We start from the raw sequence: 26,722 nt of genomic DNA on the forward strand, positions 1-26,722 counted from the left end.
TCCGATTTCCGTTCATGTTCGTTTATTATCTTCCCTCTAAGAACCGAACCGGACACTAATTCTACTGTTGCCCTCCTCGCATCGGACGTAACTTGTTGCGGGCTCCGACTTCACGATCGGTTTTGTACAATAAATAATTAATCACGACGCGTCGTTCGCTGGCCCACATTAATCAAGGGACAAGAAGCAGCAAACATCACGTACAAACGCCAGCCGGACAATTGTTGCGACATCGAGCGTAACCTTTTGCCCGGCCAGCAATTCTTCACGCACGACTCACGCGACCCGCTAAGCCACCCGTCACAACTCACGCGCATGTGCATGTGCATCGCACGGTGAATTCTCGGCCATCGATCGATCGAGCTGACGGCCCTCAGTGCCTCGTCCTTAAACAAAAAAAGCTTGCAGCAAAAAGTGCCGTTCGCATGTGTTTTTGCTCGCGGCCACTCGCCCATCTTGACGAGCTTCTGGGCATTCTTCGGTGCGACTTAATAACTCACTTAACAGCTCCGTGGCTCCGGGTTTTTTTTCAACACATCCCCTCGGTCCGGTACCCCCCCTCCGACAGTCCGGTTTTCACGTGGGGCCTCTGCGCCTTGGGAATCGACGAAAGAACCGGCGAAAGAATGCGCATCGGGCTCGCGCTAATAGCCGTGGCACGTCCGTGACATCACGTCGCTTCGCGTATTCGCGTCACGTTCACTTTCATGCGGCGGGGCCCCAGCACACCTACCCCCCACCGCCATCCACCGGGTGAGTCACCCGAGGCCCCTAATCGGATCGATAGCCGTCGTAAGTGGGACGCCGCTGATGGCGCAAGACGAGCAGCAACAGAGCGAGCCCACCGATGGCGAGCAACACCGTGGCCGTGGTCCCAACCGTGACCCAGAGCAGGGACTGGGGCGTGCGTGGCCCCCCACCCCGGTCCGCCAACTCCGCCCCGTGGCTGCCTGACGACGCGACGTCCTCCGGCAGCATTATGCGAAACGCGATCGAGGCCGTTTCGGTGAGCAGGGGCGGGGGGCCAGCGGTCTCATTCGCTGGTGGTGCCGGGGGACTGCTGGCCCCTTCCGCCCCCTCCAGCGCCGTTTCACGCTTCGTTCGTGCTGTTACACAATTTTCCTGGCGAAAAAAAAAACGGACCGGATCAGAATGGACTGATCGGGGATCACCACGGGGATCAATGGACAATCAGGACACTTACCACGAGACACTCGCGCCGATCGACGCACCCGACGATGCGCACCCGCAGCACCATCTCGTCGCCGCTGCGCATCCCCTGGAACATGGCGGCCCGGAACCCGAGCCGATAGCCGAGCGGAGCCTCGAAGACCGGGGCGGCCGGGCTGATGGCGCGCATCAGCGGATTCAGGCAGCCGCTGGCGGTGACGAGCGACGCCGAGTTGAGGACGGTCCCGGCCGGCGACAGGCGCTGCAACACCACCTCCGAGAGGCGCGTAAAATTCCAACCTGCCGTAGAGGTGAAAGTTTCCTGTAGGGAGTCCGGGCAGGACAAGGACCGGTGCACTTACCATCCCCGGCGGACACCTGCGTCCGGAGCATTAGCTCCTCGCCCAGCATAACGGCACCACCCGGGGGCAGGGGTCGGGTGAACGCACCACCCGCCTGCCGACGGAACACTCCGAGTTGTGACCGGAACGGGCGTTGCGAGCCTCCCACCGCCAGTGCCGTCCCGAAGGACGTTCCAATTCCTCGGCCCGCCGGAGGGTCGTTTGCCACCCCCAGACGGACCGAATGGGTCCTGGCGACCACTCGCTGCTGGATCCGACACTGGAGCGTCAGGACGGGGTCAACGGCCGTCCGCATGCCGGCGATGGCCGGAAACCGAACTCTCAGACACAGCTCACGAGTAGCTCCGGCCCCACCACACGGCACCACACCGCACCGGCCAAAATCGGGCCACGCAATATCGAGCAGGAGGCGGGTCTGATCGAGCCGAACTTCACAGCCCGCTGCCGCGTCCGAATCGTCCACGTCCACGAGCGGAACACTCTCGAGAGGTCCCTGCAAGGTAAGGGCCGCACGGAAAAACCCGCCACTGTTCCGTAGACAAGCCAACTCGTTCAGCTGCAGCCGGATGGGGGAGACCGGCCGAGATCCTTCCGCCGGTTCACCATCCCGCAGCAGGGATCGTCCTACGCCACCGCCCGCCGGTGGAAGATAGATGTTGGTCGGCGGATCGTACCGATATCCTTCGCCCGTTTCGGTCACCTCGACCTCGTCGATGCCTTCGTCGGCGAGTGGCGGACTGAAGCTGGCGGTCGGAGGGTTGTAATTATATCCCTGTCCCGTAGCCGCCGGGACAGCCGGGGTAGTCACCACAAACACTGGCTCATCTCGCGCCGGTGGCAGATACTCCGGGAGCACGGCGGCCGGCGGTACAAACACGGGTTCATCCTGGACCACGGGTGGTAGATAACCACCCGAAACGCTGGGTGCCGGCGGTTCGTCGGCGAACGGAACCGACTCCGGCGGCGGAAGGTAGGACCCACTGGGAGGATCGTAACTGTATCCCGATGGCCCTGCCGCGGTGTCCCGCTGCGGAGTCACCGTTGCCGTCGGTGCACGGTTAACAATGATTTCCGGTTGACCGTAACGTTTCGGTGGCACCAGTGCGCGGGTGAGCGACGCCGCGAACACCCCGCCGCCGGCACCGATCGCCGGACTGGCCACCACCAAACTGCACCACCAGAACCACACCAGCGTCACCGTGAATGACATCCCGAAACACTACGACCGGCGAACCGAAACTAACTCCTGGACGGTGTCCGCGCGGCCGACGTTTTTATAACAATTCCCTCCACAATTGAACAGTGGATTGTTCCTCTCGGCTGTATGTGTGTTTAAGAATTTTTAATCATCATCACACGGCACGATCCGACCGAATTTCGGTGCTCCCGATTTCGATTTCGGAACGAAAGACTTCAACGCCGGTGACGCGCACAGGCGACGAACCGGCGCACTGTGGGGCAAAGGCGGTCAAAAACCAGCCCCAAAGGCTGAGGATTTCTGCCACCAATTTGAATATGTTCACTATAACCAATATGAATTTTGAGAGTTGATTCGTCAATGCTCGTTTAAGCCAACGCTTATTGACTACTTTAATGTGATCGTTGGCACGGTCTTCAAACGATCTATTATCAAACGGAGTGAATAAGGTGGATAAGGAGTTTATAAAAATGTTTAGGAATATCTTGATAACCAGAAAGAAATTGATTCCACAAAATTGGACACTACAGACCCCTACAGACCACTTGGTTGTTTCGGAGAAGAAGCTTCGAAAGCGATGCTTCGAAGGACAATTCACGCAGGAAAATCTTCTAGAGAGCAAAATTTAAATTATACCTCTATTCGGACCTTACATAGCAGTGATCCAAAACGAAGTTCCATAGCCTTAGGTTAGAGGCAGCATAGAAGCATAAAGTTTATCTTGATATATTTACAGATATCACAGAAGAAAACATGAACGAAACTATCTCGATCAACGATGTCTTCATGTCTTCAAATCGAGAATGTCGACAAGAGTATAGATAAAGAAACAAATTGGATACTATTTCTTTGCATTTAACCCTCCTAAGAGATAAGATTTTTATCAGCAATTCGGTTTTTGCCGATGACTGTCCGTCCCAAAGTCATATCAACGATTGATATCCGAGCAGTTGGCATGCTGATTGCATAACTTTGGGCGCAACAATACCTTAAAGTATCAAAAAATGGCTAATTTTGTATTCCTTAACGCGTGTATTACAGATAAATAGTTGAATTTCATGAATGTGTCCAATTATGTCCTTCTGCCCCACTACAAAGGCCCCATTGTGAGTCTCCCCGAAAGCGGTGCCCCCTTCAGCGAACGTCATGACCGTCGTGATCGAAGCATGAACGCACAACGGTCTGCAACGCAGTGACATCTGCTGCACTGCAAGGGGGTGGACAAAACGAGCCCCCCCCCCCCGGCACGGCCACGGCCACGGCAGGAAGTGCGAATGCGTCCGTCAAAACATTTTGACGCCGTCACGATGATGGGCGCGCGTGTTTCGTGACGGAAGTCGTGACGAAGAAGCGATGGCCAATTTCTCCAGGTCCCATTCCGGCCCCGGTTTTTGCGGGAGGCTTTCGATTTCATACGACCTTTCCGGGGTGGGACTGAAACAGTTGGAAAGCTGGACAGCCACGCACCAAGCGGGGCACGGGTTCCGTTCTGCGAAAGTGTGTTAACGGACCCGCGTCGTTCTGTCGCTCCACTTTTTAGACGGGTTTTTCTGACGCCCCAAAAAAAAACGGCATCTTTCCTTGCGCTCATTAAGCGACGCCCGTTACACGGCCACAGGGCCACAATCGGATTCGCAATAAATTGCAACCCGTCGATCCGATCGATCACTATCGGGGTGGCTCGGTGGCAAACCACACCAATTACCGCGCGGAATCGAATCGTGTTGCGTTTGCTGCTTGTGACCACCGTTAATTGCCGATCGCAAGTCGAGTCGTTTTTTCCCCAATTCTTCTCGCCGGCATTCGTTAACGCAGAAAAAGTAAACGCTCGCCGCGTGCAGTGAGTGGCGGACCCTTTCACCGATTGCCAGTTACAATTCAATTCGAATTCGCCCGCAGACAAAGTGGGGCTCAGAAACCGGTGCAGCAAGGGGGTTGGATTAATCCGCTGGCAGCTCGGGCTCGGGCGAACCGTGTCATAGGCCAACGGCACGCAGACCGCGCACGCAGGGCTCGGCACGCCACCCGACGGGATGGGACACGGGTGATTAATAGAGGCCGATAAAGCGAGCCGCCGGTTATATTAAAATGTGATAAAATCTTAATAATGTTATAATTATACGTGCTGCCCGCAATTGGCGGTAAATAAACAACATCCTCCGTCGAGCTGGCGGGCGGGACCTCGCAGGACGACCGTGCCGCCAGCCACGAGGATATTGAATATGTAACGCATGTGCATGCTAAAGTGATTTTCTTGTGCTCTTCTTTTTGGCCGCCGCACCGCACCGGTCCTTGAGGCGTGGAACCATATTCCAGGCAAGGCGACCCTTAACGTGTTGGCGGTGTTCAAGGGATACGGCAGAAAAAAAAAGTCCGTGGCCCGTGGCCCGTGGCCCGTTCCCACAGTGAAAGAGGAAACCAACTTTGTAATGCGCCAACCCCTGCCGGGCTACACAAAAGGCCTGATTGGAATATGCAAAACGGGTGATCATGATCTCCACCCATTAACCGGTAAACCTACGCGCTATCAGGGCCATCAGGCTCCGTACACGATCGAAGCGCTTTGCGGATCGCACACGATCTATGTTCTCGACACGCACCACGCTGCGTATGCCTTCTTGAGAGAGGGAGAGAGAGAGAGAGAGAGCGCTCTGAAAGGGATGCAAGCAAACGCAGTATCTGATCCGTGCGTGGCCTGTGCTCCGCCTTCTCGTCGTCGTTTCGATTGCAAATTGCAACCTCCCACCCGTCGGCAGCCGGGGTGGGCGCAGCATGCTCTTTTATGCTCCTTCTCGAGGGCGGTACGGATCTTGGATCTTGGAAAACATTTCAATTTTCACCCAATCGCCCCCCCCCCCCCCCGGCCCGGTGACTAGGCCCAATGGCCTGATGAAGAATGGGCTAGTCCCAGCCGGGTGGTGGGGTTGCTAAATGAAACCTCGGCGTCGAGAGAAGCCGTGCGTCGAGAGGCCGTGTTCTGAGGCAGCGGGAGATTGTTTTAATTACATCCCCCATGGAGCCGTATTGCTATGAAAGAGTATTCAAACAGAACTTGTATCGTTATGTTGGGCTAGATTTTTGGTTTCCACCTAAGGATTATTATCCGGATTATGCTCCGGTCCGTCCAATTCTTGATCACGCTAGAATGTTGTTGGGAAGATGCTCACAGAGTCGTCATCTCGAATACTGTTCGATTCCAGCACAACAACCTGCCGTGCTACAATGCACCGTTTTCTGGTGCAGGCCAAGACCGCTCGGTGGTTGCAGTTACCGGATAAGAAGATGAAATTAAATAAATTACCGATACACTGATTGATGTAGAAACAAGACACTAATGATGATGACTGATGAACCACCGATAGGAAATTTGACTCACTATGGAGGCTCTATTGATAAGGTTCTACTTGACGTTGTTTCAGTTTGGTCTCCGTGCGCTTTGGAACATGCAGACATTAGGTTTACAATAAACCGTCGGTTTATAATAAACTAGCAGGTCCCGGCGAGCTTCGCTACGCCCCATTTCATTCTCATTTCTCGACTACCAGATGACGTCCGATCGGCTTCCCTTCCCGCCTCCCGTTATTCTTCCGTTTCGAACGATCGGTTTCTCTTTTACCGTATTTCCCGTTACTCATCCTTTTCAGACAATCGCGATTCCCGGTGACGTACATGATCGGCTTCCCTTCCCGCTTCCCGTTGGATACGTGTCAAAACTCGCACCAGCTGAATTTGGCTCAAATTGCTTGAAAACTATCCGAGTTTACCTGAAATGAGCTTAGATTATGTATGGGAGCCCACCTTTCTAAAGAGGGGAGGGGTTTCAAACATTCACCAGAACATTTCCCCACCCCTAAAACTCCCGCCTACCGAATTTGGTTCGATTTGCTCGAAAACGTTGGTATGGGGCGTTACGTATGAGACGTTACGTATGGGACGTTATGTTACGTTACGTTTGTATGGGAGCCCCCCCTTCCCGGAGGTGTGGGAGGGTCAAACTTTCCTATTCACAATCCGGGGTCATAAAACTACGCTGTGCAACATTTCACGCGGATTGGTTCAGTAGTTTTGGAGAAAAAGTGGTACAGACAGACAACCATTTTTATATATATAGAAGATGATATATGATATAATTATTCTTACTATCTCTTTAGACGGAGAGAGCCGTATTATCATCAATTTAAACTTTGGGTTCTCGGTTAAGAGTAACGATTAATAAGATTAAGATTAAGGTCCAGTATGTTAGAGATAACGATCGAATTTAGATTCCAAATTCTCTCGATGGGAAGGCACCGTTTTTGAAAATTCAGGTTCTAAGAAGTAACTAGTAATGCATTCGGTGGATGCAAAAGACTTTGCTGGCGGACCTTTTGAAGACTGTTTTCGCCAATCGTTTCGTTAATCAATAAACGGCACGGCCCTATTCGGTGGAAAGCCCGACACAGGAAACTGGAACACATCCGACCCGTCCCATCCGGCCTAACGGGATGCCAAAATCGGTACACACCATAAAACACCGAGAGCATTACGCAACGTGCTTCACGACGAGATGGCTGCGGCCCGTGGAATGCCGTATCGCCGCTACGACATTTGCCGGTCAAAGATCTCCCCCTCGGAGGGCCCGATGACCCGCGCCCGGCTGACACCATCAGTAACGAAAAACATCACCGAGCTGACAAGCGACGAACCTTCGCTCCGAGAGCCGAACCAAGCGGGGCCGTCCTCCCCGTCATCATCATCATCATCACGAACGTGGTCCGAACATAATCGATGCCACACGCTCCGTCGTTCCGCGCTACTCCACTCCGCGATTTTCCGTCGTGTTTGCGTTTGCTGTCAAAGTGCTAAATATGGCAACGGGCCTGTGGTGTGTACCTTCTGACTCGGGACTGGTTCCGTTTTTTTTTTCTCCCATCCCATCGATGCTCATTTGAAGCCGCGAAATGTCGAACTTCACCGTAGTCTGATCAATCAATCGACGACGACGACGGCGACGGTACCGCCCAGACTGCGGGGCGTGTTGGACAAAAGCGATGTTTGTTTGGTTTCTTTTCGAAGCTCGACTCAACATTTTTTGGCCGACGGGTCAAGTGTCGTGTGTCAGATCCGGGTACGGTGTCAAGTGTCGTGTGCCGGTATCATGCACGGTCATGCTCATTGGTGCAGCACCTGATTAAAGAGCCGTTGAGGCAGAGGGTACTTCTTTCCACATACCCCATTGTAATCAGCTTTGCCTAATGAATCGAACACATATCCTCCCAAACCATGACTGTCGGTGAAGTGTCTCGCATCTTGATGCGAGAATCTTTATTCCTATAACCAATCCACTCGACTAAGATCGACTACCGCTGCCACTAACTGTTAGACAATCAACGCAGGATTATCCTGTTTTGCATTTCGAGATGAAAGATCCATACGATAATTCATCGATATTATCTCGCCTCGACAAACCAACTTCCTGGTATTTCCGATGAACGTTTTCCGTATGTTGTTTGAAGCCTTTTGAAATTGTGTTTTGCCAGTAAACGCCTATCAAAAGCTTCACAAAGGTCCATCGTTTCTTGAGGTGGGCAAACTACATCGAAAGCCAAATGGTCTCAAAATTTGCGACGAAATAGAACGATTGTGGTCTACTCACAGCTCTGGCACTTCATGTATAATCACTGAAAATCCCAAACCTGGACTAAACCGACAATTGAACAATTAAACATCAATTATCAATTGGATGGACAATTAAATCAACAATCAGCCACCACCCAACAGAGACTTTATCAGATTGATTCTTCATAATTAATAAAGCATTTGTGGATAGGTATCAGCGGGATTGTAGCTCGTAATCCGAGATGTTGAGCAAGATCCATCAAATTACAGCTTCTGAATAGAATCTCGGCATCAACTATACACAAAAAGGGAGACAGTGAAGAGCCCCAACTTGGGGATTCTATTTACAGATCGGAAAATGAAACTCGTTGACACGCTTTTAATTCGTGAACTCAACTGCCTTTCACTGTTTTTATTGCGTGCCGCGTATTTTTATTGCGAATTGTCTTCGGTTCCTTCCGGTCTCTTTTGCCGTACAATTTGGATTGCAACCCGCTGCATTAGTTGAGTGCGTTGCATTTTATCGCCTGTACCCTTTGGCTCTATGCGCGCTGAGGTAAACTCGCTAGCTGATAACATGTTCAGAGAGCAAGACGTTCTTATGACCGAATGTTATGTAATTCGGCGTTCTTATGGAGCGTTGGACCACTCTTAGGCATTTCATTATCATCTTGGCCGGTATTTCATGCTAACCATAACTGGGGTGCTACATGAGGCGTGAAAACTATCGTAAAATTAATTTGTAATGTCAAACCGTTTACGCTTCGTGTGGCAGCAAAAATATAAAAACGAAATGTCAAACGTGTTTTTGGTCCGAGAAAATAGAAATAGAAGAGAAATTAATTGCTTTCTGAATATTTTTTTCTGTTTTTTCCGATTTTGTTGCTATACCAGCAAATAAAAACTTAAACTATCCTCTGTTTGTAAGCAAAGCGTATGAAAAAAATAATTACGCTCGGCGTTTACGCCTCGCGCGAGCCGTAAACGTTTTGACAGAGGCGCAGCAGTTTGGCATTAATCTGTAATGTCAAAAACATTACGTTACGCCTCATGTAGCTCCCCAGTAAGGTTTTCAATGTAACCCGATGTGTTAATTAATTATAAGGTTTCGAACCTGTTTTGGGTCGCATGCTGATAACGAGTCCGCTTTTCATGGCTGGATAGAATTCGTGGCTTGCGCTGGCCTTGGTCTCTTCAACAGGGATCCAAGGGAACAACTACTAGCTACATATTTATTGATCTTTCTGGATCAGCATCTGCTGCGGAAAAATAGAACCAAATTTTCGAACATCCTATTGACCAACCTTTGTACTGTTTTTTTTCTTATTCCTTTTTTTCTTTCTCTCCCCAGCGGCCAAGGAGCATCGAGCACGATGTCACACACGGGATTCCTCAAAGTCGAACACCCGACGGTGAACAATGGAACAGGAGTCGGTGGCGGTGGCAGTGGCGGTGGTGGGCTCGTCCCGGCACGGTTATCCATCAGCAGCGACAACCTCACGGTGACCGGAAGCCACCACCAGCGGCTGCACGGCACCGAGCGGGGTGGATCGCTGACGCCGAGCTTTCCGTCGATGGACCGGCTGTCGGCGCCGATCCTGACGCGCCGAAAGTTCAGCTTCCCCGCCAATCTACACTCCACCGCGCTGCTAGGCTTCCCGGAGATCGGGGGTGTTGGCGGGGCCAGCGGGACCACTTCGCTGTCCGCCTCGAGCACAGCCCTTTCGGCGCGTCGCCGACTCAGCAACGTTAGTGACGTCGTGACCCGCAAGCTGTCGAGCACGATCGGCTGGAAGCAACCGGCACTCCCGTCGCAGGACATCATCACGCAGGGCAAGTGCCTGTGCGGCCAGTACATCCGCTGCCGGCTGAAGCGGTCCGGTGTGTTCAACCGGAAGCTGGGCCTTCAGCGGATCCGCAGCATCGTCGGAACGCCCTCGATACACGTCGTCCGGGAGGTGTTTCCCGCGCTGCTCAGCGTACGTAGCAGCACCCTGGCGTCCCCCAGTGGGTTTGCCTCACTCACGCGTCCTTCCGCACTTCCTTCCTACCAGGTGGGCGAGGAGCTGGAGCGAATGTACCCGCGGATCTACACCGGGATTGCGCGCCAGCTGACGCGGTTCGGGCGTGGCGAGCTGAAAACGCCGGAAACGGCTCCGGTGCTGCTGAGCGCGATCGCCCGTGACCTCTTCAAGGTGGACATCACGTGGGGCAAGGTGGTGTCCCTGTTTGCCATCGCCGGTGGCCTCTCGGTCGACTGCGTCCGTCAGGGCCACCCGGACTATCTGCCAAAGCTGGTGGAGGGCGTTGCGGACGTGATCGAGGACGAACTCGTCGCGTGGATCTCCGAAAACGGTGGCTGGGTAAGGGGGGTGGGAAAGAACCGGCGGACCGTTTCCCGTGCCCAAAGTGTAATCGTCTCTCTCTCTGTCCCGCTCGTAGATCGGTTTGGCGAACAGGGTGCGGCCACCGCAGGAGGAGATCACCTTTACGGGCCGCTGCCTGGTGGGGGCCAGCTGTGTGATAGGGCTGTTCATTGTAGTGTTTCTCCTTAAGACCCTCGGCCTGTATTTATTTCCAAACATTTTCTCTTAAAATCGAAAAAGCCCCCTGTCCTGTAGACTTTTCTTCATTTCCGCTGGAACTGGAAAGAAATTGGCCACGCAAAAGAGATGGGCGAGGAAAATGAGGTTTGGCTCGCAGGCAACGCACGAAAGAAAATCAGTTTCCGTCGGAAGGTTCAGGGAAAATATTTGGTAAAACTCGCGCTTTCTTTCTAACCTGATGCAGAGGTTTTCGCATGACGCTCCATATCTTCGCTATTCTAGTGTCTTGTGCGGTTTCCGGAACCGAAAATAGACAAAATCCCCTCCAAAAATTCATCAAAACTTCACACAAATTTCAGACAAAATTCCGCATAATTCTGCATACAAAATTGCACGAAATATTGCATACAAGTTTTGGATTCAAAAAACTTGCATGCAAATCACTTCTGCTCCCCGAATTTTTTGTCGAATTTTTTTCGGATTTCTTTCAAAAATTGTTAAATTTTTCGGATTTTTCAGGGTTGGGATTTTTTTCAAATATTGGACAACTTTTTCGAAATTTAAGGCAAATTTATTTATACATATCAGATCGGGTTCCCAAAGTCGATAAGCAGATAAAAAACCGGGAACAACGTGGCTTTCCATTTAATGTTTTTAACAAGCAAAAATCGCATTGACAAGATTTTCATTCAAACCCACCGCTGGTTACAATTCGTCCCCGGTTTACATCAACCACTCGGCACGCGCAACGCCAACTGACTGTTGAGCGCGATCGCGTGGTCCAAAATGTTTTCAGCACGGTTTGGTAAATTTAAATTCTTTATTTCCTCAGCCGATTGCTAAAACATTACTAGCTTTGACCAATCTCTAATCGCGACTGGCTCGGTTTCGCTTCGCTTTTCGCGTCGATCGCTCCCTCGGTCGTCGACCCGCTCTCCCGGTCAACACTCGACCTTCGGCGCTCGATCGATCGGTCCACACTCGATCTTCGGCGCTCGATCGATAACGCTCGCATCTGTTTATCCGTCTGTGTTGAGTTGACAGCGGTAAAGAGGGCCCAACTGTTATACACCGGTTCAACGCACAACCACCACCCGACGGCGCGCTTGCGCTGTGTGCGTGTCGCCTTCGCGGCATCTTTCGCGGCCCTCGAGATCGTGCCAATCCAGGGCTACATCAACATTTTGACATTAACGATTAATGCCAAACTGCTGCGGCGCTGTCAAAACGTTTATGGGTCGGCCGAGGCGTAAACCCGAGCGTAATTATTTTTTTCATACGCTTTGCTTACAAACAGAGGATAATTTAAGTTCTTATTTGCTGGTATAGCAACAAAATCGGAAAAAACAGATAAAAAAATTCAGAAATCAATTAATATCTCTTCTATTTCTATTTTCTTGGACCAAAAACACGAACGTAAACACGTTTCACGTTTCGTTTTTATATTTTTGCTGCCACACGAAGCGTAAACGTTTTGACATTACAAATTAATTTTACGCTAGTTTTCACGCTTCGTGTAGCCGCCTAGAATCGCTCTCAACCGCTCGTTCACGCAAAGGGAACCGCAAGGTGACGGACCGGGGGCGCGAGGACAGTAAGAAAAACAACATCTTGGTCCGCGGGGGAACGGGGTGAGTTGGTGGCGGGCACGCGCGCGCAGGTGACGATAACGAGTCGCGCAAAGGCGCAAGGTCCGCGGTCGCGCGCTGTTTGTGTTGTGCCTCCCGCAAACCAGATTTTATTTACGTTTCGACGGGCGAACACTTGCTGGCTACATTCCACTCGCGTCCAATTGTGTGCGTGACCCGCGACGACAGCGAAGGCGAAGGGGTGATCATTATTTCCTATTGCTTCGTCGAGCTCGCCCGCAACTCCGTTCCACCGAACACCCACGAGCAGCACCCCCCGGTGGAGGCGACGGAGCTCCGTTCCGTGTTGTGAGAGTGTCCGCTGGCCGAACTGCGCGCACGAATGCGAACGGTTCTGGCGCTCCCGTGGTCCAGGTGATCCGGATGGTCCAGTCGGTGTCCGGCAGCAGCCGAGCGATCGTGTGACCACAGCGCAGATGTCAAGCTCGTCGGGATCAGCGTCACGGGGCGCCTCTTCGCCGATCGTGGCCGCAGCCGTCGCTGCCGCAACCGCAGCGATTGCCTCGTCACCTCGCATCGGCGGCGGCGGCGGTAGCACCGGAACTACTAAGCGCACCCCAATCCACCATCTGACCACGAGCCAGGATGTCATCAATCAGGTAAGCGCAATCGGTGTCTCAGTTCCCCGTGCTTACATTGATCGGTTGCCTTTTCCGCAGGGAAAATGCCTGTGCGGTGAGTACATCCGAGCGCGGCTCAAGCGTTCCGGGCTGCTGAACCGCAAGATCCTGCAGCGGCTGCGCAGCTCGACCGAGGGGACCGGAGCGCTACCGATCGGCGGCGGGGCCGTCGTCCGCGAAGCGTTCCCCATACTGCACGGCATGGGCATCGAGCTGGAGCGGATGCACCCGCGGCTGTACACCAACGTTAGCCGGCAGATCTCGAACGAGCCGTGGGGCGAGCTGACGGAACCGGACACGGTCGGCTGCCTGCTGCACGTCGTCGCGAAGGACCTCTTCAAGACGGGCGTCACGTGGGGCAAGGTAATTTCCCTGTTCGCCATCGCCGGCGGGCTGGCGGTCGACTGCGTCCGGCAGGATCACTGCGACTATCTGCAGCAGCTGATCGAGGGCACGACCGATGTGATCGAGGAGGATCTCAGTGCGTGGCTGGTCGAGCGGGGCGGCTGGCTCGGGCTGCAGGACCACGTGTACCCGCAACCGTCCGAGATTACGCTGGCCGGCTGGCTGAGCATCACCGTGGCCACGCTGGCCCTCATCTACCTGGTGTCGCTGTTCCTGAAGCTCCTCGGCACCAACTATCTCACGGAAAGTTAACTGAAGCATGCAACGAAATCATTCCTCCCGCTAACGCACCCCACCACACAAACTGATGATACTAATGCTCACAGCAGCGCAAACGAACAGAATAGCTACCACCCGGTGGGGGGACACGCTCCGGTATCCGCGCGCATGCGCCACCGGCACGCCAGGCGATGTTTTTAGCTTACGTTTTTTTCTTTTTACTATTGTTTCTGTTGGGCGGCGCGGACGGAGAAAAACAAGTGGGTGTGAAGCAACTAAACGGTGGCCGGACGCGCGCCGCACGCGGAATGTTATTTATAATATGTGGTTGGCCACAAACTGATTGGCCACTGGTTGAGTGATGGATGCCTGGATACTTGGATGTGCGATGACATCGTAACCGTTGTTTGTTTTAGCTCTCCCCCATCCAAGCAGGCTCCTGCGTCGAAGGAAGCACCTAAAAACTGACGTTCGGAAATGTGGTCGGAAAATTCATTTGTAAAATCTGCTTAAAAAATAAACACAAAAGAAAATAAGTTATTCCACGATGTCTATTCGTTTGCCTGCTTGATCGTGGGCTATGCTAGTGTGTAAATAGATATAGTTTTATTTATTATCAAAAAAATTATAATAACCATACGCTGCTGTGAAGTGAGCACTCCCGTCGATCACGCATGCGCTCCCGCAAACCCGCGTGGGACAGCATGTACCGAGGAGTGTCTTCGATACTCTGCTCCGAATACCTGGCCAAGGGATAGTACTATGAAATGCCCTCTCGGTGGCGCACGGCCACTCATACGGTCGCTTATCGTAGGTACACCTGCAGCTGCATCGCCGACTGCAGCAGAACCTTAATGCCGGGCATAAAGCTCGCAATCTGGGCGAAATCCGGCCCCGACACCATCTGCGTGTGAAGGCCAATACCGTTGGCGTAGTCACCGGCCTGAATCAGTCCCACCAGTTGGCTCAACGAGTTCAGCGTATTCTGCGACAGCTGTGTGTTGGGAGGGGAGGGCCACCCGATTAGAAACCCGTACTCCCTTCCGATCGACCTTAGCATTCGCGCTTACCCTATTCTCCCGCAGCAAATCGTACAGCGACTCCAACCGCTTCGAGACATCCTCCAACTTTCGCTTCGTTTGCTGTAATAAAGAATTGGACATTAGCTCATAGTCGTCGTGGATCGCCGACGAGGTCTCTTACCGGGTTGCCAGCCGCTTCCACGCACTGTCTCTTTAGCTCCTCGAACACGGTCTGCATGAACACGTACTGCTCCGGAAGCGGTGCCTTCGCTTTCGGTGGCTCAGGGACGACCGGCGGCGCTGCCTGCGGAGGAGCCTGGAATGCATCCGATTGCGTTTGGCCAGGATAATACACGCCACCGGTCGGTGGTGCCCCCTGCTGCTGATAGCCACCGCCCATCGGATTCTGCTGGAAGTTTTGATAGTGGATCGGAGCGCCCGATGCGGAGGCAGTGGCCGGATTGAACATGCCACCGGGAACGGGTTGCGGTGTCATATACGTCGGAGCAGCGACAGCGCCCTGCATGTAGTTACTGTTCGGGTCCGGGTACCCGTTCGAGGGTGCCAAACCTGCCGGAAGGGGCGACACGATCGGTGCCACCATGCTCGGTTCGGCCTTTGGCTAAACGGACGGGAACGGGCAAGTTATTACGCGGACACCGGCCGGGAAGAGAGGAAGAAACAAACGGACAAAAGGGAAAACGGAAAAGCGTTAGCAAAACCTTGACCTGCAGCGGCACACAGACGGCCCACTGGGGGTCGGCGATCCTAGCGATCGCGCCCCAACGGCACTGCAGCAGTAAGCTCGCGGATTCGGTTGATGCGGATGGAAGGATGGGTCGGAACACAACAAGCTACGTGTGTGGCGGGATTACGAAAGCAAGGACTGAGAGTGTGGAGCGGCGCAAGTGCCGAAGAATGTGCCGCTTGGAGCGAGAGCGAACGTTAAACGTACAGTCGAAAGAAAAAAAGAAATTCGATTAGTCAAACATGATCGCGGCCATTCGGTTAGTTAGATCAATTCGGATCGATTCCATTCGATTCAACCGTTGATGCCAGATTCTTTTTAAAATCCCCCCTTCGGTACGCCGAAAGCTATGCATTCATCAGAATGAAGAGATAACTTTCACTTGGAGCGCATCTCGCGGGGCACCGTTCCGCCAAGGCTGTAATGGCGGGAATGTTTAATTTTCCGTGATGACGAGGCAAACAGATGAAGATAAAACAAGAAAACCAAACTGCAACACAAACGGCAGAGAACCGGCAACGAGAGAAAAGAAAGTGTTCGCTAACCTGCGGCGAAGACCGGTTCGAGTGTTCGTTCGCATGTGAGTCGATTATTCGACGCCAGCGTCTCGTTCCGGCGTGGACCGCGGACATTTCGTACTGTTCGCAGTACTGCGCCACACACCCCATCCAACGGCGGATAAGCAGAGCAGCAGCAACGGAACCGACAGAGAGAGAGAGAGAGAGAGAGAGGGGCATCCCCATTGGGATAGCGACCGACCAACGATCACCGGGATTGACCGGGACCGGGACACAAAAACAATGCAATCGAAAAGCGGCGGAAAGGAAAGAAGAAGAGAAAAGATAGATTGGTGTAAGAAGAGAAGAGAAACACTGATGCCTGCGGTCAAGATCGGGTGATTGTCCCCCGTCGCAGCGACCGATCCCTGGGACTTACTCTGTCCATCCGAAGAGTGCTTTCTGCAGTCACACGACGGTGTTAGTAACACGTGACGCGAGCGCACGCCATACTTACTTGCGGTCGACTGGGTCCCTTCAGTGCTGGCGGATCATTCCAGCCCGGCGGTGGCGTCGGGTTCCTCTGGAAGTTGCCACCCATTGGCGGGGGTGCCAGCGCGGTTTGGGGTGGGTAGCCGTAGTTGGCGTTATGCTGCTGCGGTTGCTGCTGCGAACCATCCAACGGTGGCATGAACGAACTCGACGGGACCAGTGGGGCCGGAGTGAACGGTTTAAAGTTGTTCGATTGCGGCGGTTGACCGGCGGCTGCTGGTACGGGTGGCTGTTGCGAAGGGTTGTAGAAGCTAGAAGGTTGGCTAACGATCGGACCAGCGTTGAAGGAGCCAGGAGCTGTGCCCGGTTGCTGGTATGACAGCGGGTTATAGAAGTTCGCGTTCTGCTGCCCATACGTTGGGCCGGATGTCACCGATGGATCGAGGACGTATTTTGACCGGCTCAGGGGAGCCGTTCCTGCCGACTGTGAACTGACGCTCGATGGACGTGGTGGTTGCGAAGGATCGTTACTGGCAGGAGGTGGCGGTCCGACCGGTGGTTTCGAGGTCAGTGGTGGAGCAGCGTTCACCGGCGGTGCCATCGATTGGCCAACTGGTGGCGGTTGGAAGGGAGCAGTGTTCCATGCTGGCTGTGTCGAGGGCGCCAAAGTTGGCGGAACTGCCGCTGGCGCCACCGGTTGCTGTTGCTGGTATGCCTTCATCTTGGCGGCCTGCCCGATCGTCGGGAACATCGGATTGTAGGGTGGTTGTTCGGGGCGCATTCGACCAGCGCCCGTCGCCATCGGTCCCGCTTGGCTCTTGTGGCCAAGTGCGAAGTACAACCGTTCTCGCAACTCGGCCAGCTCCGGATCGGTCGAGCTACCGACGTAGGTAAGGGCCGATGGAAGCGATCCTTGGGCCGCCAGCAGCCTCGCGTACTGCGACAATAGTTCGGCCAGCTTACCGGTGGCCTGCACCGCGCGACCTTGCTTCTCGAGCGCCTTCTGCAGCAGCATCGCCACCTCGACCAATTCCTGCAGGTCGCGGTTACAGTTGTTGTTCTTGTCTAGTTCCTCCTCACCGGTGGAGTCACCTTTCGCCAGATTCCACGCTTCCACTAACCGTTCGGTGCTTCCGGCACAAATGTAGCACAGAATAGCATTGCGGGCCAGCTCGAGGTTGCTACCCGTTTCGAACTGCAACCGTTGGCCAAGCTGCTCGCAGAGCAGCGGCAACTGATGCTTGCAGTGCGTTATGGCCGCCACCAGCGCTTCCTTCCACGAGTCGATCGTACACTGCGTAACGACTCCGGTCCAATCGGACGTCACGAGGGCGGAGATAATGTTCGACAGGTAGTTCTCGCTGCTCCGCAGATACCGGTACTGCACTTTGGCCAACAGATCGGAACCACCTACAATCGGAACTGGGTCAGTGACTTGCTGGAAACGGAAAGGCTTCGAATTAAACACCTCTTACCGTTCATGGCCAATATGAGGGCTTCGCTCGTTTTGCCCGTCTGCATACAAAGTTCGACCGCTGCCTCCAGGTTACCCGTCAACAGAGCCTCACAGATCAGCCCCTCCTTATCCTGGCCGGTACGTATTTTGTACGAAACTTGTTCCGCGCCTTCCCGGTCATTGCGCTGCTGGGATTCCTCGGTGCCGTTCAACTGTTTGCCACTGGCCGCGATCGCATCGAACACCGCATTATTATCCGTGATCTATACCGGTGGCAGAATGAGAGTAGAGCGTGAATGTGGTCCGTAAATGGGATCACCCTCCAACTTGAACTTCCGTAAAATTGAAAGCAAAACAATCAAACTACAGTAAAGTATGTCTTCTTACAAGGTTCTGATGCGAGCTTACCGACAAATCAGTGCTCTCGTCCGTACTGGTCTCTGTTTCGGTGGAATTATTCTAGACACCCGCCATGGGCACGCGCACGCAGGGGGGAAAGAACGGGAAAAGCATTGACCCGGTGCACAACCGGTGTACCGAGCGAGAGATGAAAAACGCGATTTGCAACATGAATATTTTTATGATTTTTACGCAAAAACCAAAAAGACGCATGAAAGAGGAACGAATGCTACGCAAAAGAACGGTAAAAAGTCAATTCTAAAAACGAATGAAATGGATCTCCACTAAAAAAGGCCGATCGGCGCAAAGAAAGCAACAAAATTCGTTACAAAAGGCAACCAACTCGAACAAGTGGACCGAAAACAAAAAGACGCCAATTCGCTACGGTAACGTTGGGAAGCAAAGCAGTTCACTCTTACCCGAGTTAGCCCGGCCATCTGGTCGCTGAGTCCGTCGACGGGATTCGCCTCCTCGCCTTTCACCGATTCGACGACGTATTTCTTAAACTTCGCTGTAATGTCACTCGTTTCGTATCCTACAAAAGCCACACAAAACCCATTCATGATCGCTGCCTAGCACGGAACCTGCTTCCGGCGCACTCACCCAACAGATTGAGCATCTCGGAGTGAGGATCGTCCTCGAAATTCGCCTTCAAGAAGTACCACAGGAACCGCGAATGCTGATCGTTCGCTTGATCCGCCTTTTGCCGACAGTAGTCGACAAAGTTTCCCTCGGCCAGTGCCTGCTCGAGGTGGTTGGAGCGCTCCACCAGTTCCGCATCCGTGACCACCTGGTTCACCGTCACGGTGCGACTCGTGCCGTTAAAGGTGACCAGCTTGCCACCGAACTGAAACGCAGCGGTACCATTATTGTCATTGGGTGTCATGATTTGGCAGGTTCTTTTTATTTAACTTACCCCGAAACAAACTCCCGCCGGTCGGCGCATCCAACGCGGTGGCCTTTTCAGATCGTTGGACACAGTTTGCGACTGCTGGCCGGACACCTGCTGAGTTGGCTCGTGTCCAATATGCTCCATACCGGGGAACGAGTCGGCAATCTTGTTGCTCGTCTGCACCTGCTGATGGACACCGCCGTGGATCGAGTAGATCGTTACATTCCCATCGAAGCTCGAACCCGCGATGAGGGCCGGATTTCCGGGGCACCAAGCGACATCAAAGTTCCACTGATTGGTGGTGGCCAGTTCGGACAAAATCTCCCCGTTCGGGTCCTCCGTGTTTTGGTTCCAGCAGATGATCCGATTGTCCTTCCCGCACGAGGCCACCAGATCGTGATCCTTCGGGCACCAGGTTAAACCGAGCATACCACGCTGGTGGATGTGGAATGTTTTGGCCGGTGCCGTTGCATACCGGAGATCCCACAGTTGCACCGTTGGCGACTGGTCTTCCTCGCTGGCCAGCCACAGCTGCGTGGCCACTTCGGGGTGCCACTGGGCCACCCGCCAGCGAATGCGGGACTGCGTGTCACTCAGTTTGATGATCGGTTCGTTCTTGCGCAGATCCCAGATCACGCAGCGCGAAGGAAACACAGAGGCCAGAATGTGCTGCACCTGGCGGTTCCACGCCAACCCCTGTACGTCCTCGCACGGTGTCACTTTCGCACCGGGGCTCATCGGGACGGCCGTGTTGTTGAGATCCCAGATGAATATTTCCGACTCCGAAGCCCCACTGGCCACGAGATTGTGCTGGAACGGATTGTAGTCCAGGCTGCGGACCGCTCCCTGATGTTTGTCCTGTTGCGCGACCAGCGCGTTCTGGCCGGCCATCAGTTGTGCCACGTTATACACCTGCAGCACACCACTTTCGCAGCCCCCGGTAATGAGTCCGCTCGGGGAAGCACTCTGTTCAGCGGCTCCACTGGCCAACGGAGACCATATGAGCTTGTGAAAACGGTGCGGGCTCGATTGCGTTCCTTTCAGCTCCAGGTCGTAGCTCGGGTCGGCCAGATTGATCGAATACAGCTCCAGCGAGGCGGAGGTGCTGAATGAGGCGTCGAGCTGCTGGGCCGCCGTACCGGCAGCCAGCATTATCGGGCATTGGTTCGCCGGTGACCACGCCACGTTCACCATCTTCTGTAACTCTTTCACCTTCATTCTGAGCTGCTGCTGTTACCGTCCACGACGTGCGCTGTTAAAGAGAATCAAACTCATTAGCAATCGGCCAAGAACTAGATCACATCAGAAGGGTCACTGCACTCGAATGAAAATGTATGGGCACAGTATGAACTAAGAAATTGGAGTTGCTTTATCAACCAAATCACGTCACTAATCCGTTTACCAAGCCCTGTTCTGTCGCCCACGGAATTGATGACTTGGCCAAAAGCAAAACGAAAACAATGACACCGCCAGGAGGCCCACCAGCAAACACTCACTTTTCACTGCCGCACAGCGATCTTTTCACAAAGCTCCTATTGTCCCGAAGCGTCTACACTTACCTGTACACAGTGCAACACGGATAAACCCACTCCGACGCGAATTTCTACGATTTTCGGCCGATTAAAAACCCAACCCGTGATGGATTTTACACCCCGTTCTGCGAATGTTCTGCGGCAAACGGAGAGCGAACTCAACTGTCACACGTTCCAACGTGGCTCTCACTTTGACGAAACTGAACGAAATATCGTCGGGAGCTGTCAAACTTCGGTTCGCGGTGGGTTTGTAAACATTTCGTTAAATAGCTTATCCATCGCTAGAACTCTGAACGGACGCGAGTGTGTTATAAACCTCGCAGTCATCGCGAAAATTTGTGTCATTTGAAAGGAGAGCAGGTTAGCACTCCCCTTGACAAGGATGGAACACACAATCCTGAGATCAGTGGGCACCAGAGAGAAACTGATCTTGGCCATTTTTTTCTTACTTTCTCGCAGTTTTACTACAAACTCCACATACTAACATCACCTCCTGACACATTCTCAAGAAGGAAGCAGGAGGAAAAAGTAGATAAGTGTAACGAAAATGTTCATGTAGCGCCAACATAATCGTTAAAATAAATATTGGAAAAGAACGAAGATGAAATAGGGTTTTGGAAATTGATTTAAGTACAAATGAGAAGAGCCGTCGTCTTGACGGTCCTGTGGCGCAATGGATCCTGGTTCGACTCCTGGCAGGATCACGCTTGATGGCACTTTTTCTTCTATTTCCCGCAAGCATACGAATGGTGGCTATAACTATTTTCAAAACATTTCATACAAACTGACACACTTCACACTCTGTTTCAATTCTTTTAATCCGTTAATTACCTAACACAAAAATAAAGAAATGGTGATAACAACTTCTCGCATGGCCCGCTCAGAGATCCGATTTAACTGTGGTGTGCGGCCGATTCTCGCCAATTCCGCTTTATCGTCTCGATAATCTGCGCATAGACCGTCGATTTGGAGAAATAGAAACACGTGCACACGATGATGAAGGCCCAAGCCACGTACAGCCAGTAGTCGGTTTTGTATTCCACCTTGTTCGACAGTGGGCCCTTGAAGTCGTCAGAAATGTAGTGCAGCGTGTAGTGGCCGGCGGGGAGCTTTTTGCGATTCGCCAACATCGGTTCCATGCCGCTGTGCCGCGTCACAAACATCCACAGCGAATCAACCGAAATCTCCGACCGGTTGTACTTGACCAGCGGTCGTCCTTGGTGGAAGAACATGATCGTCGGCAGACCCACGATGCCAAACTCGGCGTTCAGGACGTGGAACTCGTTCGCATCGATCGCTGCTACCGTTAGGTCGTAAAAGTGTCGTGCCAACGCATTGTAATGGGGGGCCATCATGGCACTGAAGATGCACGTTTTGCTGTAAAACAACATCACCACACAGCTCCCAGCCTGGTTCCGTTTCGTCGAGTTGCCGTGCGGCGCAAGTACGCTGACCACTTCCTTAAGCGAGGTTATCATTTTCAGCGTCCCGTTACCGTTCGTTGGAAGACACTCGACCCTCAGCGGTGGTTTCTGGTTCCCGTGCGAGTCATCCCGACTTTCGCCAGCCAGCGAGCAGTACCGTCGATCCCAGTAAGTCAGATACTCGTACACACCGCTAAGATACACTTTTCCTGCCACGGGCTGTGGATCGGGCGTCTGCTGTACAGTTTCTTCGACCTTCGCTTCTGCTTTCGCCGTGCGGCCTCCGAAGAGGCTCGTTTCGAGAAACTCGCCATTGAGAAACTGTGCGTAGAACTCGAAACTAGTGAACTGAAAAGCCGCTGCTATCGAATCACCGTGGACTAGAATGAGGCCTGCAACCATACGGAAACTTATTATGTTTGTTTCGTATGCAGTTTTCCTTACTTACCTAACGTTAAAGCGAGTGAAAATTTTACAGAATTCATCGGGAAACTAGGGGTAATGTTACGCGTTGTTGCGAAGTGTTCTTTGACAACCCCGATCGGTTTGTTTACATCACTCAAAACAGTTTCATTTGACATGTGCTGTCAAACGCGGCTTTTAACCCTTGATTCAGGCGAACGAAAACAAAATCATAACAAATCCGCCGATCGAAGTAGTATTTTCAACAGTGATTCTGCCGTAATGGGAGCTGCGCCCAGCAATACCCGAACGGTTGTGATACCAAATACCAATGTGGTCGATATCTCGAACGACGTAGTGAAGCGGATGGCAAACGGGGCACCGGCGAAAGCGAAAGAAGACCAACAACAGCAGCAGCAGCAGCAGCCTGATAAAAGTGCAACCAGCGACAGTCTCTCCACCGGAACAGGTCCCAGTTCGTACCCTAATCCGGTCACTCCGAAAACCGTGTTCCACGGTGAGATGCCGCTTACGTCGATGCAGATCCGCCAGGAGACGGAACGAGATTTGCGCGAGAATGACGCCCTTTGGGCCCACCGTTTGAAGGGGTTGGAAACGAGTCTGACGCAAACGGAACACGTGCTGGAAAAAGAGTATAACGAGGCGGTCGCCGATGTGAAGAAGCACTTTGCGACATCTGCGATCCGGCAGCCTCTTCCTCCTTGCCAGGACATGAAGGCGAAAGTGATCGAATGCTACCGCACGAATGGGCACGAAACGTTGCGGTGCGCCAGCGTAGTGCAACGGTTTGCTGACTGTGTTAATCTGCACCGCATACAACTACTTCAGCAGCGGGTAGCCACGGAAGAGGCCATCAAAAAGCAGTAATCATGGGTTACTTACGGGTTCGCGTGTGTTCGGGTCAGGACACCATTCCTTACAAAATAAAGATAGTTGCAATTCCATGAAAGCACTTTGTTTACTTCGTTATTGATTATTTTATCAGCCACTTTCACGTTTCGAACCCTAATCAATAGTGTAATGATAAAACAAGCATCCCCGGAATGAAACACCCGGAACTCGTTGTGGCAGAATCGAATCGATTCCACAGACATAATTTATTTACGCATAATTTACTTTCCTTTTTGTGGGTGAGAAATAGAATTACTAAAAAGCAGAGTAGCCCGAGGATGGAGCCCAAAACCAGCAGAGCGGAGGCATTCGCGGCACTGGATCCGGAAAACTAGAAATCATTCATCACGTCCGAGGGGGGGGTGTTGTCTTCGGCGGATTAGCAGGAGTCGGATTTGCGGAGTGTTTGCTGCACTCCTTACAATCAATCAACTACAACGGCGCGGGGGCGAAGGGACGGTTTTACGATGAACCCCCGGTGCCGCGTGTCCCTCCGGGAGTTTTTTTGTGTGCTGTTGCCACTGCCAACCACACAATGTAGCGCGGCCTCTTATCTCACGCACACCGCCTGGGGTCCGGTCGTTGACGTCAGTTCGCCCCCTCGAAGAAGCCACGCGGTTCACGTGCACCATCTCTCGTTCGTGTTAGGGGACGACGACGGTTCTCTGAATGAATTGTGCGATGACGACGCTGGTCGTCCCTGCGCAGCGGGAGTGGGTGGGACGGATCGGTTTATTTCGGGCTTCTCGTAAGGATTCGCGCGTGTACCATGGCCCCGTGTGGACGAAAGAGAAACCATTGCCGCGGCATTGCCAAAATTTTCTCGTCCCGCGAGCAGCCCATCGGGTGTGTGGATGAACCCGCGGCCCGCGGAGAGCCGGTGAACCAATGCCCGCGCCCACGACGGCAGAGGCAACGCGTGTGTTTACAAAACAATTCAACTGCCTCCAGGCGGAACAGGGAGACCCTCCGGCCTCTGGCCGAGAGAGATGGCCAGGTGCGAGTGAAACGGCGCATGGTGCGTACGCTGCGTGTGTAAACGCCGAAGCCGTTGATAACAACGCAGGGCGGCCGGAGCCGCGTAACCGCCTCGAGCCCATCACCCCGAGCGATGAGTAATCGAGAGAGCGAGTAAGTGAGCGGACGTGTCGGTGCGGCCGGAAAACAGGGAAAAACTCCAACTGGCGTCTCGTCCCAAAAGGATCCGAAGCCGAAGAGGTTCCGTTTTGCGTGACCTTTTGGTGGGGTTTGGAGGCGAATAAACTAAACTAAAAAAAATCACGGTAATATGGCCGTCGTCTTGGGTGCACTTATCGCACCGATGCACCTTTGACCGCGTGTGTTGACACCACGCGTGAGTGTGTTTGTGTGAGTGTAGTGTGATTTTATCACTCCCCGAAATCGATAACGGAATCGCGACAGTGAGCTTGCACTTTGCTGTGAATTTAATTGCCACCGTTGGGCCCAAAAACGCAATTGTTCTCTTACGCCACCAGTGGATGGGTGTGTGTTAGTGTGACGAATGGGAACAGGGGACGTCCCACACACAGGAACCCGAGCGGTGGTGGCGGCGGCGGCGGAGGGTGGGTGCACGGAGCGAAGGATATAGCGCACGCCGGGAACAGACAGGCACAGGCGCAAAACGGACAACCACTCCTGGTGTGTGGTGTGGCGCACTGGCGTGTCCCGAGTCCTGGAGTCCCGAGCGCTCCCTGCCATAGCTGGTGAGTCGCCCTTCCCGAAAGGGCGAGCAGGATTTTTGCCACTTGCCACTGCTGTCACCAGAAGCCAGCGGGATGACGTCGTAGTGCCGTGTGACCCATCCCCAGTGCACCGCAAAAGTGAGTCGAACGGCGAACCGCGGTGAATCAGCTGCTCATCAGCGCAACCAAAACATCCGGAACGGCGTAAATTGGAGCACGGAAAAAGAGGAAAAATCCGAAACATCGGAAACGGCCGCAGGCCGCAGGAAAACGCCGAGCCATAAACAAGAAAAAGACCTTCCCATCTCTCTCCGGGACTCCGTCGGGGGTAAGTCACGGTACAGCCTCTCTCCCTCTCTCGCTCTTTCTATCTCCTTCCTCCTCCTAGCTGCGAGTTCGTGGGTGCGTAGAAGAAAAACCACGAAGAAGAATCCTCAATCTCGCTTCAATGGCCAACAACTCGATCGATGGCGGCGCGGGAGCCCTTCGCGTGTATGTGTGGAGAAAAAGGGATTTTGTTTTGAATTTTCCATCCGCATCCGCCCTCCGGGAGTCGCGGGTCTTCCATCATCATCGTCAACGCGTTCGGGTGATCATGATGATGATGATGTGGTGGGAAAAGTGAAAGTGAATCCATCGCCGCCACGTACACAAGGACCCGCGCGTTGGAGGCGCAGGACAAGGCGTCTCCATCATCCACCACCATTTTGTCGGTGGCGCCCTCGTGCTGTCCCGCTTGCGCCTACGGCCTACGGCCGGATTTTGTGCGTCTGCGGGGCTGCCATCGTGCGCCGTGGTGCGTCCATTTTCCGTTTTTCCCCAGAGCGGGGCCTCCATACGGTTCGTCCCCGAGAACCCTTCACCACTACTACTACCACTACTACACTACGTGGGTTGGCCGGACGTGGGAACAGGCACCGAGAGAAAGAGTCCGTGTCCGTGAGGGTGTGTGTTTTTGGTGGTGCCGCGCACGGGGACCCGCGCACGTTTCCCAAATTTTCGTCGTATTTTCTTGTTGCTACTACGACACCCACAACCGCCACCTCCCACCCAAGCGCTTCGGCGTGGGCAACTTCACGATAGGTTTACAAGAAAGACGCACCCCACGCACTTCGACACATACACAGGCACGCGCTTCTGACCTTTACCAGGCCCCTCCACGGAGCCCCGGGGCCCGTGGACACGGAGGACGAATAAACAAAACACTCTGCGCCTACGCGGCCTCCCCCCACCGAAAGCGTGGCCCAAATTCAGAGTTGGAGCCTCCCTAGCGAGGCGAACCACGAGGCTACAGTTGTGGGGATGACAGTAAAATGAATGATTTAGGTGTACCCACAAAACTCACAAAAGGGATTAGATTGTCCTTTAATAAGTATCGCTCCATCTAAAGTCGCCAAAAACAATTAACAACACAAACAACACATTCTTTTGTGTAGAGTTTAATGTCACCGGTCACTTTGATGGTGTTGGTGGGAA

At 53.3% G+C, this 26,722-nt stretch overlaps 6 protein-coding genes and 1 non-coding gene across 7 annotated transcripts; 4 read left to right on the forward strand and 3 right to left on the reverse strand.

The window, feature by feature from the left end:
- Window positions 1-771: 771 nt before the first annotated feature.
- LOC131215119 (uncharacterized) lies at window positions 772-2,742 on the reverse strand. The gene is made up of 3 exons (XM_058209500.1): window positions 1,533-2,742; window positions 1,205-1,470; window positions 772-1,122 (listed from the first exon to the last, which is right to left on the reverse strand). Exons 1-3 carry the CDS (start codon window positions 2,740-2,742, stop codon window positions 772-774), a joined length of 1,827 nt encoding a protein of 608 aa, XP_058065483.1.
- Window positions 2,743-9,700: 6,958 nt separating this feature from the next.
- On the forward strand, window positions 9,701-10,923 carry LOC131211719 (bcl-2-related ovarian killer protein-like). Its single transcript, XM_058205307.1, has 3 exons — window positions 9,701-10,307; window positions 10,383-10,691; window positions 10,771-10,923. Exons 1-3 carry the CDS (start codon window positions 9,702-9,704, stop codon window positions 10,921-10,923), a joined length of 1,068 nt encoding a protein of 355 aa, XP_058061290.1. The 5' UTR covers window position 9,701.
- Window positions 10,924-12,521: 1,598 nt separating this feature from the next.
- On the forward strand, window positions 12,522-14,307 carry LOC131206178 (bcl-2-related ovarian killer protein-like). The gene is made up of 2 exons (XM_058198618.1): window positions 12,522-13,122; window positions 13,183-14,307. The coding sequence occupies exons 1-2, from the start codon at window positions 12,940-12,942 to the stop codon at window positions 13,798-13,800; spliced, it is 801 nt and encodes a 266-aa protein (XP_058054601.1). The 5' UTR covers window positions 12,522-12,939; the 3' UTR covers window positions 13,801-14,307.
- A 1-nt stretch (window position 14,308) lies between these two features.
- LOC131206176 (protein transport protein Sec31A) lies at window positions 14,309-20,899 on the reverse strand. The gene is made up of 9 exons (XM_058198616.1): window positions 20,833-20,899; window positions 19,298-20,525; window positions 18,985-19,228; window positions 18,801-18,916; window positions 18,002-18,245; window positions 16,552-17,936; window positions 14,971-15,411; window positions 14,838-14,909; window positions 14,309-14,761 (listed from the first exon to the last, which is right to left on the reverse strand). The coding sequence occupies exons 2-9, from the start codon at window positions 20,489-20,491 to the stop codon at window positions 14,573-14,575; spliced, it is 3,885 nt and encodes a 1,294-aa protein (XP_058054599.1). The 5' UTR covers window positions 20,492-20,525; window positions 20,833-20,899; the 3' UTR covers window positions 14,309-14,572.
- Window positions 20,900-21,143: 244 nt separating this feature from the next.
- LOC131206758 (U6atac minor spliceosomal RNA) lies at window positions 21,144-21,251 on the forward strand. The gene has a single exon (XR_009156814.1). It is a non-coding gene; the product is annotated as a U6atac minor spliceosomal RNA (small nuclear RNA).
- Window positions 21,252-21,605: 354 nt separating this feature from the next.
- Window positions 21,606-22,750, reverse strand: LOC131206177 (thioredoxin domain-containing protein 15). Its single transcript, XM_058198617.1, has 2 exons — window positions 22,678-22,750; window positions 21,606-22,621 (listed from the first exon to the last, which is right to left on the reverse strand). The coding sequence occupies exons 1-2, from the start codon at window positions 22,712-22,714 to the stop codon at window positions 21,699-21,701; spliced, it is 960 nt and encodes a 319-aa protein (XP_058054600.1). The 5' UTR covers window positions 22,715-22,750; the 3' UTR covers window positions 21,606-21,698.
- Window positions 22,751-22,857: 107 nt separating this feature from the next.
- On the forward strand, window positions 22,858-23,582 carry LOC131216735 (MICOS complex subunit MIC19-like). Its single transcript, XM_058211295.1, has one exon. It carries the CDS (start codon window positions 22,914-22,916, stop codon window positions 23,517-23,519), a length of 606 nt encoding a protein of 201 aa, XP_058067278.1. The 5' UTR covers window positions 22,858-22,913; the 3' UTR covers window positions 23,520-23,582.
- The last annotated feature ends 3,140 nt before the right edge of the window (window positions 23,583-26,722 follow it).

The sequence above is a fragment of the Anopheles bellator genome, chromosome 1 (genome assembly GCF_943735745.2).
Source record: "Anopheles bellator chromosome 1, idAnoBellAS_SP24_06.2, whole genome shotgun sequence".
Taxonomy (NCBI): domain Eukaryota; kingdom Metazoa; phylum Arthropoda; class Insecta; order Diptera; family Culicidae; genus Anopheles; species Anopheles bellator.

Coding starts and splice junctions, on each gene's coding strand:
- LOC131215119 (XM_058209500.1), bottom strand. CDS start 2,742: ATGTCATTCACGGTGACGCTGGTGTGGTTCTGGTGGTGCAGTTTGGTG. Junction 1,471..1,532: donor GCAGGTGTCCGCCGGGGATG/GTAAGTGCACCG, acceptor CCTCTACGGCAG/GTTGGAATTTTACGCGCCTC. Junction 1,123..1,204: donor ATCGGCGCGAGTGTCTCGTG/GTAAGTGTCCTG, acceptor TTTTTTCGCCAG/GAAAATTGTGTAACAGCACG.
- LOC131211719 (XM_058205307.1), top strand. CDS start 9,702: ATGTCACACACGGGATTCCTCAAAGTCGAACACCCGACGGTGAACAAT. Junction 10,308..10,382: donor TGTTTCCCGCGCTGCTCAGC/GTACGTAGCAGC, acceptor CCTTCCTACCAG/GTGGGCGAGGAGCTGGAGCG. Junction 10,692..10,770: donor TCTCCGAAAACGGTGGCTGG/GTAAGGGGGGTG, acceptor TCCCGCTCGTAG/ATCGGTTTGGCGAACAGGGT.
- LOC131206178 (XM_058198618.1), top strand. CDS start 12,940: ATGTCAAGCTCGTCGGGATCAGCGTCACGGGGCGCCTCTTCGCCGATC. Junction 13,123..13,182: donor GCCAGGATGTCATCAATCAG/GTAAGCGCAATC, acceptor CCTTTTCCGCAG/GGAAAATGCCTGTGCGGTGA.
- LOC131206176 (XM_058198616.1), bottom strand. CDS start 20,491: ATGAAGGTGAAAGAGTTACAGAAGATGGTGAACGTGGCGTGGTCACCG. Junction 18,246..18,800: donor AGATGGCCGGGCTAACTCGG/GTAAGAGTGAAC, acceptor CCACCGGTATAG/ATCACGGATAATAATGCGGT. Junction 14,910..14,970: donor TGGAAGCGGCTGGCAACCCG/GTAAGAGACCTC, acceptor TCTTTATTACAG/CAAACGAAGCGAAAGTTGGA.
- LOC131206177 (XM_058198617.1), bottom strand. CDS start 22,714: ATGAATTCTGTAAAATTTTCACTCGCTTTAACGTTAG. Junction 22,622..22,677: donor TTCACTCGCTTTAACGTTAG/GTAAGTAAGGAA, acceptor GTATGGTTGCAG/GCCTCATTCTAGTCCACGGT.
- LOC131216735 (XM_058211295.1), top strand. CDS start 22,914: ATGGGAGCTGCGCCCAGCAATACCCGAACGGTTGTGATACCAAATACC.